Source organism: Ips typographus, linkage group LG16 (assembly GCF_016097725.1).
Source record: "Ips typographus isolate SLU linkage group LG16, UJ_Ityp_2.0, whole genome shotgun sequence".
Lineage (NCBI taxonomy): Eukaryota > Metazoa > Arthropoda > Insecta > Coleoptera > Curculionidae > Ips > Ips typographus.
The window spans coordinates 6,432,920-6,443,078 of NC_138437.1; the positions used below are offsets into that span (position 1 = coordinate 6,432,920).

The 10,159-nt window shown below is 33.6% G+C and overlaps 2 protein-coding genes across 5 annotated transcripts; both read right to left on the reverse strand.

The window, feature by feature from the left end:
• Positions 1-823: 823 nt before the first annotated feature.
• Positions 824-2,627, reverse strand: LOC145738679 (lumican-like). 4 transcript variants are annotated; one of them, XM_081993636.1, is made up of 6 exons: positions 2,448-2,625; positions 2,269-2,377; positions 2,016-2,212; positions 1,465-1,855; positions 1,215-1,394; positions 824-1,161 (listed from the first exon to the last, which is right to left on the reverse strand). In XM_081993636.1, exons 3-6 carry the CDS (start codon positions 2,193-2,195, stop codon positions 905-907), a joined length of 1,008 nt encoding a protein of 335 aa, XP_081849762.1. In that variant the 5' UTR covers positions 2,196-2,212; positions 2,269-2,377; positions 2,448-2,625; the 3' UTR covers positions 824-904. The 4 variants fall into 4 exon arrangements, with proteins under 4 accessions (XP_081849762.1, XP_081849761.1, XP_081849760.1 ...); XM_081993635.1 differs by having other exon boundaries at positions 2,269-2,367; positions 2,429-2,625; XM_081993634.1 differs by having other exon boundaries at positions 2,429-2,625.
• A 601-nt stretch (positions 2,628-3,228) lies between these two features.
• On the reverse strand, positions 3,229-10,129 carry LOC145738678 (RNA-binding protein 5-like). The gene is made up of 11 exons (XM_081993632.1): positions 9,640-10,129; positions 7,049-7,346; positions 6,846-6,969; positions 6,722-6,791; positions 6,534-6,607; positions 6,094-6,210; positions 5,918-6,032; positions 5,628-5,864; positions 4,962-5,339; positions 3,833-4,824; positions 3,229-3,777 (listed from the first exon to the last, which is right to left on the reverse strand). Exons 1-11 carry the CDS (start codon positions 9,776-9,778, stop codon positions 3,637-3,639), a joined length of 2,685 nt encoding a protein of 894 aa, XP_081849758.1. The 5' UTR covers positions 9,779-10,129; the 3' UTR covers positions 3,229-3,636.
• Between the last annotated feature and the right edge of the window lie 30 nt (positions 10,130-10,159).

Consider the following 10,159-nt stretch of genomic DNA (forward strand, 5'->3'; position numbering starts at 1 on the left):
TTTAACTGCAATAATTTTTATTTTTAACAGTTCCATATTATTGACGCAACAAATTAATATGTTATATCCAATTATCAATTATTTAACGTTTTCAAATTCCCTTACTGGTGGTGCCATCTACTAAAACGAATCAAGATTACACGGCTAACCGTAAACGAAAACTGCCAGATGGCGCCATTTAGGTAGTCCGATTTAAATTTAAAATTTTAAAAATGTAGTTTGTTATTATGTTTACTATCCGGTATATTTACAAATATCTTGTACGTTTGTAAACGTTTTTGGGTATTTATTACGTCGAAGCAACAATTCAGAAACAGTTCTAGGTGGAGGAAATACCACCAAAAAATCTGTTTTTCTATTTATTAAAATCTACCTATTAAAATTATTTTTAAAGGGTTAAAGCACAAATAAAATAAAAATTCAAAGATTTTAGACAACCCAAAGAAAGCATCTTTCACCTGGTGGTTGTATATTATGATAATATTGATTACTGCTATGCTACAGCTTATTCCTCATTATATATAGACTGAGCGATCTGAAGCTATGTTAAAAAAATACCAATTTGTAGCTGTATCCAGAATAGTATTTCTCAAACTGCATATCAAAATGATCGAGTATATTAGCATAATAATATCTGAATGGTATTAAATAAATTAATTAAATAATGCTATGGAAGTCAATAATGCAAGAAAATAATTTAAGCATTTTTAACATCCCCTGACTCAAAAAAACATATTTGTTATTTAATTAAAAAAACCTTCTTGAGTACAGAGCATGGTAATTAAAATCACACTCACGCTCTAATAAAAATAATAAAACCATACAACTTTAACTTTGATCTATTTACTATCATAAAAAACAGCACTAAACATAACAACTATCACTAAAGCACATATCTTTTTATTTATATCGACCTATTATTTAGTAAAGCATTTGAATAGGTTAGGTCCATGCCACTTTTTTCCAGTCTTATTCGGTCTCGACGCTTTTTCCACCTCCAATATATTAACACAGCTGCTAGTAACAAAATAGATCCACCTATTAATCCAACCCACAGTCCTACTTTTTTTAGTATTCCTGCTAGTCGAAATTGGTTGACTTTCTTCCTGCAAGTTTCAAAAATTTCTATGTCCTCTTGGCTGATGTTTTGATCCAGACATTCTAAAAATGTTTTGATTAGATTACCTGGATTTCTGTAAGTTTAGTAAACACACCTTGTTCTCTAATTGGACAAGTGAAGAAGCTAAATTTTACATTTCTATCAGTTAACCAGCGATTTATTTTCCAGCAATCACAATCTTCCAGAAAGTCAGTGGTAACATTCTCATTAGATAAGATTTGCAAGTTGCATAATTGCGCAAAGTGCTTAGGTGATATCAAGTTGAAAACATCACCTAAAAATATTGACACATTTATCAGTCATGGGATTTGACTGTCCAACACACCTTACTGATAAAACCGTACCTGTAATGTTCAAGTTGGCTAGTAAAGGAAAATCACTAAAATCTGGAAAATCCGTGGGAGAATCGCTTTCCGTAATATAACTAATATCCAGTTTGGTAAGACTAGATTGACTGATAGGCCTAGCTTCTTCTATAGAGTCTGCAATGTTCATGTTCATGTTCCTCCCTAAGTAAAGGGTTTTCAGAGAGGGTAGTTGAAAAATTGCTGGTGGAATTTTGGACAAAGCGTTCATAGCCAAATCCAAAGTTTCCAAAGTTGTCATATCATAGAAAACGTCATTTTTTAGGGTGACTAGTAGATTGTCGCTTAAGTACAGGGCGGCAAGATTGGAATAGAGACGTACATCATCTGGGCCGATTTTTCGGATTCTGTTATGGCTCAACTCGATCACCTATACAAAACTATTGTTATACTGACAAAGCATGGTGACCGTTAAATAAAGTTAAAATCAATGTCAATCAGGAAGGAGTGGTTATTTGAATAAAAGCGTTTATGTAACAGCTCCCTATTAGGTATATTTGTATGGTACTTTGATTAAGGTACTTACGTACTTCAACATTGGATGGCAAACATTTAGGTATTTCTGTAAATTCCATGTTGTAACAGTCGGAAGTTTTGAAACCGTGCACTCGGGTAGTCTTGCATTTCCTTTCCCTGCAGTTTGCATTGGAGTAAAAAGGAAATAAAGTGCAGAATATGAGTAACCATAGCCCTTCTTGTTTTAACAGCATTTTCAAATTTCACTTGCCTTAAAAGTTAGCTTATACAAAAACTACCCTTTAAAAACAAAATAATAAAACTTACCATTGTAGTTACAATAGTTGATGGCTATCACGTATCACTTCAACACATCCAGATTTTCGTTATACATCCACTATGGTTGCTCCAACAAAGCTTAACTAGCTGAATTACACTACGAATTTAGTGACCTAACTCTCATAAAGACCGCCAAATACTCAATTACCTCGTAGTTTTAAACGTACCCAAATGTTTCGAGAATAGCACAACTGAAGACTGACTCGCCCGTTACTCTAATTGACTCAATCGCATTAATGTTTTGGTTATTAAAGCCAATATTCCAAGATTACTCTTTATGATTCAACATTCGAAAATTAAATTAGTGTATCTCATCGAGCTTTGAGAATACTACGTTCATTAGTACAGACAACAATAAGTATTTCGTGTTATCTTACTTTTATCGTAATTTACACACTTTATTGAATTCGAGATTAATGGTTTAAGTGGAATGATTAGAGCCTTATTCTTTCAAGTTAATGACTCAACTTTTAAAACTCACCTCTGACCTCGGCTTTAATTTGTTATATTGTTGCCAACTGTAGTGAACGATAGAGACGATAATGTTTTGGAGCTTATAACGCCGTTATTTTTGAATATAACTATAGTTGCTGTATGTTTAAGACGTGTCTATTAAAAGTAGGCGTATCAGCATTGATTGATGAAGGGTCATTTATCATTTTTCAGTTTTACAGTGTAAGAACCCTTAAACGATAGATGATTATTTTTGTTTCAAGTTATTTTCTGATAAATTTAAAATATCAAGAATGTTTTTGTTCCTCCTACAGATATATGTGGGTTACTAAAAGTTATAGAAGGTTAAAAACTGCATAAGATACAATCAGTTAAAATGGAAAAAAGTTCTTATTTTGAGCTTATTTGATGTAGTAATTCGAAATGATTGACAATTTCTTATTGTGCAACTTTTCCCATTTTTCTGCATCCTGGCTGTTTCAAAAATAAAATGAGTTATCATCCAAAACAAGTTTAATATTCAATTGATCACTTAACACTTTCGGACTAAATTAGACAATATTTAACAGTGTTGCCGTTTACAAAATATTTTCGTAATTGCTTTGACTGGTTCTCTATCTTTCACTTAGTTCTAAAAATGCTTCTGGCATTTAAAAAAAAAACAATTCTATTTGTATACATTTAAATTATACGAAATATTCAGATGAGGCCGTAAATTAATTGACAAAAATTTGTCAACACAATAAATTCCGATATATATAAATCTTATAGAAGAAAAAAAAATCAATAAGTGACCCCAATATTATAGAAAAAAGTAAATAAAAAGTCTTCACTGAGTTTAGTTAAACTCAACTCATAATTATAATATAAAGCAGAAAAAAAGCATTAAGTATTAGAATTATATCAATTTACACCTTCTTCCCTCTCATTCAATTCTTGATATCTGGCGTACATCATCTTTTTAACACACTCCTTGTAGGATTCTCCTGCTGTATATCCAGGTAATTTATTTCCCAGCCCAACAGAGTTGCCATATTGTTCAGCCTACAAAAAAATCTTTTTTGCAAACTTGCAATGTTAGATTTTAAGAATTTCTTACCTGAATAATGGTGGTTCTTCCTTGATTAGTTTTTCCTAGCCCTTGTCCTTCAGACCAACCCATTTTTTGTAGTAATCGATTCCCAACATTTTCAGCTCCGATTGGCTCAGAAACTGAAGCTGCAGGTGTAGGAGGTTCACTATTCAACGCCTTCAGATATTTTTCTTTTAATTTACTTGGCTGCGCCTCGTCAGGATCGCCATACTTCATACGGCGTTCTTTTGCTCTGTCTCTATAAACAATTTTATTTCCCGATTTGTTTTCAGCTCTACGGTTTCTCCTGTTTTCTAAATTTTGTATATGCAAAGAGGACATTTTGGCATGTTTCTGTAAGGCTTCAGCCGAACCCAATTGTCGTTTGCACAGGTTACAAATCAATTTGGTAAAGTCCAATAAAGCATCGTCATCTTCTTCTCCTGACGATTCGCTTTCACCATAAGACGCTACCAAAGGAGGTTTTGCTTCCTCCTGAACTTCAACCATTTCATTTTTGAACACTGGTTGAGTTGGGGTTACCACCGCGACTTTCTTCTCCAACACTGAAAATCCTATGTCAGCACTACCAACACTGGCTGAATAATTCCCTTCGGCTTCACTTCTAGTTGACGGAAGATCTTTCTTTTGATTCAACGTTTTGGCCCATCTTTCCATATCTTTGGCTATTTTCTTCGCCACTTTCACTTTGTCATGTTTCTCAGTAGGCGGCTTTTGAATGGTAGCATTTTTGGTAATAGGTTTTGCAGGTTCTTCAATTTGTGCAGTCTGTGTTACTACAGCTGGAGCTGCTGTTGTAGTTGTAACGCCATGGGAAGAGTAACTGTCGTAAGTGGGCGCTAATAGGTAAGTGCATTTTTCTCGATCCCAAAATAAATATTTTTGTATAACGCTATTCCAGTAATAAGTGGATGTTGGGTCGTAGTATAAGCCAGTACTTGGATCGTATTGATAACCTGTAGTTTTATCGTACACGTAAGTTGTGATATCAGGAAGAGCTAGAATAAATAAGTCAGTATGAGGTTTGATTAAATTGTGGAATTAAACGGTAAACTCTAATAATTAGTAACAATCTGCTTATAAATTGTATCTAAGACGCAAATTTAAGTGTTCAACAACATTTCAAAATACTTACGATATCTTTTTCCATCAGTGCCAGTAGGTATCTGCATGTGAGTGTTATCATAATAAGTTTTAGTAGCTTGAATTTGTTGAATGGCGGAATGGGCAACGGCGGCCGCAGCATTAGCAGCATCCATTTGGTTATCGTTGTGCAAAGTAATAGAATTTCCTGCGCTGATCTGTTGTGTGAAATACTGCTTATAATATTCTATGTAATGCGTGTATTCATCTAAGGATTTCGAATATCTCCTAGAAGCGTATTCTGCTAAACTTTCCACGTCCGTCATGGCGTAAGTTTGCGGTATAGATGCGTTCGGAAAAGCTGCATGGTCTGCCTGAGAGTATGCTTTTTTCGTGTCTCCCATGTTGTATTTACAATATGATAAAATCACTAAAAGGAAATTTAATTTAAAAATAAAGGACTCTGTTTTTGTGTAAGATTAAATATGTTTTCACTCAGTTTACATCTTGAGTATTGTTTTACCCTATTGTAGGGGCTATTAAATTGAATTACTTTAACTTGTGCAAAATAAGGCTTTAAGGTATATTTTAAAATGCAATAAATAGGCAACTAATTGAAAATCTGCTTTAAGTTTAATACTTATATTCCTATCAAATCAGACCAGAAAACAAAACTAATTCTAGTAAATAAAAAATGGAACTGAAAACTAAAATTTACCTGTTTTACCATCTATGGCAAGAGGAGACTCTAATCCACTCAAAGCACCAAAAATAGCCAAAGCATCTATTGTGCTTTCGGTACCTAAATAGCAAATTCCACGAGATGTGGAAGTCAAAGGATCTCTGCCAATGCAAACTGCAGAAATAGATTTGACTAAGTCTGGAATTACACTGTTCAATACTGTCATAACTGAGTCCTCCGTAGTCAACGCATCCAAATTTCGTAACATAATAGCTGTAATACACTTGTAACTAAAAACGTCTCACAAAATTAGCAAATTCTCTTACTTTTCGTAGTGTAAGAACATGTTTCGTCGCTTCCACTGCCGCCCTCCTCAGACTCTGTTCTTGAAGCGTGACACTTGAAGCAGTTGTCCCTCCTTTTAAAATTCTGAGCTCCACACTGAGTAAAATTGTAAATAAAACCAATATTTTTCGGAATAATTAACTATAAAGCAACTTACTTTAATGCAAAACCAATCAGCCGTTTTATGAAGAGGAGCTTTCTCAAATGCGTTGATATCTTTTGGAATGCTGAACTGCATAATGGCTCGATAATGGTCTTGTACCATTAATACTCCCTGAAAAAATAAACTTGTATTAAAGGTATATTTCCTAAATATCAACCAACCCCTCTTCATAGAGACCATTGGGTTCCCTAGAACTTGTTTTGGATGAAAACCAAACAAAAAAACCGTAAAATTGGGTATTACACTTGTAGACATCATTGACTTCTTTAACACAGTAGTATGAATTTTAATGACCGAAGTTGTTAAAGTTTTAAAGAAAGGCTGGTATGAGAGTTAATTCCATTTTTTTAAGTGGAGTGGACAATAAAATAGAAAAAGTTGTTGTACTTATCAAGTGACACTATTTGGATTAACTCTTCTGGCTAAGCTAATACCTGTTTCATCTCCATCCAACGCACCGCTTCTTTCACTGTACCAAACTCGACAAAGGCAAAACCACGTGATGTACCTAAACAGCACAACAGATACGAAAGGAATTATGCGTCAATAACTTATTTCCAATTTGCTTCACAATCTCCTACACTCAACCGCAAATATACTTATATATAGTCAAATTTCTTACCTGTGTCTTTTTTCCTGATCAATCGTATGTCTTTTGGCATCAAACCTCCTTGGATAATATCTTGCCTAATCTGAAAAACGATAAAAATAATGCAAAGAATTTAGGGTTAACCAAGCAGACTTACATCATTTTCAGTGATATGTTGAGCAAGACCTCTGATCATAATTGTATTGTTTGGAGGATGACTTTTATAACCAATGATTTCTGAGCCACTGGCTCCAATGATGCCACCCATGGGACTTCTTTCACTGTCAAAATTATAAGTTCATTTAAGTATCTCATATTCTTCAAGGAAAGGGCTCTAGAACCATTCGGAAAAACCTATACCTATCACTGTCCCTATCATCATCACGATATCTGTCCCTGTCACGAACTTTTCTCTCTTCTCGTTCCCACCTACTTTCGCTGCTTCTTGACCTTCTTCTTACTCTATGGTGGTCTCTGTCCCTATCCCTATCTCTGTCTCGGCCCCTGTGGTGTCGTCTTTCTCGATCCTTGTCTCTGTACTCATAAGAGGGACTCCTTGAACGGCTTCTCTTTTCAAATGACGACTCCTTTCGATACTCTCTATCACTATCATAATCCGAGCCATGTCTTGATTTTGCTTCCAGTCTATCATGTTTTACTGCATAGAAAATATAAACCCAATTATGACCTTGTTTGATATTTGATTTCTCAGTTATGTGAAGACCTCCATTATTTGCTTCTTGCATCCTTTATTCTCAAACTTAACACATTCTAAACACTCAAGACAAACACTTTCATGTTGTTAAACTAGGCTTTGATACTAATTATCTTTATTTTAAAGAACTATATTATTCTATAATCATAGGCTGAAATCTGGGTTTTAAATAATGTATATGTGGTAATATAGCTATTAGGCAGATTACCTTTTAATGAAACTGAGGCTGGAAACCACTGTTTAATTGTTTTTACAAGCCCCTGCAACAGCGACGTAACTACAAACTTGTCAGTAGTCAAATGGTATTCTTATTATTAAGAGAAGGCACTATTGCACCAAATGTGCATTAATTTTATTAATTGCATTTAAAAAATGTGAAACCATACACACAATAACACAAAACCCAGTTTAAGTCATTCATGGTAGTAAACAATTAAAAAGAGACTGGCATCTTGCTTAAAACATTTACAAACACCTAAACTTTCTGTAAAGGGATTCATTCAAACATCTAAATAAAAAGTGTTTGGAGATTTGCAAAAGATTTTTGAATTTGTGCTTATATTTCAAGGTATCCATGTTGTTGGTGATTCAAGTCAGTTATTTACAAAAACAGGGGTCACTCCTTGATGCATTTTGAATTATCACTGTTAAACTCGTGGGGACTGTCGGCAAACGCCTCAAAGGTTGTTACTGCTATTAAAATATCAGGGAAAGACAGAGTAAAAACACAGGTAAAAATGAGTATTTTTGGTTTTATATCTGTATAGTTCAAATCTCTACATTGATCCTTTCTTTAGAGGCTTGAGCAGGACGTGGAGGGTCGAAAAGGTAAATTGGTGGTATAGACATTATATTCTGTAAACTTTGCTATTTATTACATCTGAGATTAACAATTAACTGAAAGAGAACTGAAGAACATACACAAAATTGGGATTTTAAAATGTGTATTGCAGTAATGAAGAATCTCTGGCTGGAGCAAGAGAGAGACAGCCCACATAAAAGGCAATTTTGAAGTAGCAAGCATAAAAGATGCAGATAAAGAATTAGGAATGTGACTGTGGTTAAAATTTTGTACCAATGTCAGTTTAATGAGTAATTTCATTCCTATTTTATTTTTAGGAATAGTATTAATAGCACAATAAGTCATAATCATAAAAGCTCTCTATATTGGTTCTCTCAAATTATCCAAAAACATCTATAGATGACAGCAAGTCATATGAGTAAACTTGTGGGAAGTTTTTTTTATAAAATTGTCATTGTGTACAAGTATCTTATCAGGGTTTAGTGTCAATAATTATAAATCTAGTGATATTTTCAAAAAAATAATTGGTCTATAAATTAAAAGAGGAGTACCTGACTTTCTTATCTTTTCCAAAGTCTCCATACATGACTTCCTTACCTTGAACATCTTGTATATAATAACAACTTTAAGGTCTGAAAAATCTTAAAAGTTGAACAATTGATGTTTAAATATGTAACAACAATATGAAACAAAGTCAGGTCAAATTATTCAAGCTGGAAGTGGCCAACCTACTTTCTATGCACCTGAATGCATTTTTTATTTATGCCAAGTTAATAAAGCATTTCATACTTGTTGGCATTGCAACACCAGCTAAGAGTGGTCAAGTATAATAATAATAAAAATTAGATTAATCAACTATTTGATTTGATTAAGTAACACTATCATGAAATCATGCAAATATTAAATTACATCTATTACACTCATTTCAGTTTTGATGATTCTCATGAACAGGGCATGTCAAACAAGGTCTTTGTTTTATTGCAAAACTTTTCAATATTTTTTTCCTTTGTTTTATTTCACTTCTTGTGACTCTAGAAGAGTTACAACAAATTTTAAATTGAAAATGGTTGTTTGTTTCTTTCTAAGTAGGTATCTACCTACCAGTTTGTGAATTGAATCATATAATACAATAACAACCAACATGCTTTGCAATATGTTTGAGTTTAGTTAACCAACAATGGGCTCCTAGCACCAGCAGATTCTCCTGAATTGCAAGAATTGATGGGCTTGTACCTACGCCGCTGCTGGCATACAATATGACAATATCTATGACTTTATCAGACAATAGTAATATATACGTCAAAAAAAGAATATCTGCCTACAGAGGGAAGGAAGACACATCTAGATGAGCATCAATAACAAAGCCTATACACAGATCAAAATCATAGAATATATGCACACAATGAAAATGAATGTGCATGAAATTTTACTTACCCTTTTTACTATAGTCAGAATAACCATTGTGTCTTCTGCTGTGGTAAACTGGAGACCTTGACTTTGATCTTGAGCCTCTTCTGTAAGGATCAGGAGAGATGCTCATACTTTGGCGAGGAGGAGAAAATCTCAGACTCATGTTTATAAAGTATCCAAATAATAATAAAAAAAGTTACAGAATAAAGTTCCTGTGTTGTCATTAACTACTCATGATGTAAATAAAGCTTTAACTATGGTTTCAAAAAGTATTCATTAAAAAATGGCGACTTGCTGAAGTACGTCACGTTTTTTTGTATTTTACTACGTACAATTCACTTGATATAGCCGGAAAAGCGTAACAACAATTAATAAACTTATTCACTTTCACAATAATTTCTTAGTATCAATTTCACACGATAAAAAGACGTTTTTTTTCAAGAAATGTGTTTGAAACTGCATTTCACATCTTTTGAGTTACCACCAAGGGAAACATGGACCATGGATTCTATTGACAATATTGACAGTGACAGTGACATTAGTG

Coding starts and splice junctions, on each gene's coding strand:
- LOC145738679 (XM_081993636.1), bottom strand. CDS start 2,195: ATGCTGTTAAAACAAGAAGGGCTATGGTTACTCATATTCTGCACTTTA. Junction 1,856..2,015: donor GTTTGCCATCCAATGTTGAA/GTACGTAAGTAC, acceptor AGTTTTGTATAG/GTGATCGAGTTGAGCCATAA. Junction 1,395..1,464: donor AGCCAACTTGAACATTACAG/GTACGGTTTTAT, acceptor CAATATTTTTAG/GTGATGTTTTCAACTTGATA.
- LOC145738678 (XM_081993632.1), bottom strand. CDS start 9,778: ATGAGTCTGAGATTTTCTCCTCCTCGCCAAAGTATGAGCATCTCTCCT. Junction 6,033..6,093: donor CTGATTGGTTTTGCATTAAA/GTAAGTTGCTTT, acceptor AATTTTACTCAG/TGTGGAGCTCAGAATTTTAA. Junction 5,865..5,917: donor ATGTTCTTACACTACGAAAA/GTAAGAGAATTT, acceptor AGTGTATTACAG/CTATTATGTTACGAAATTTG.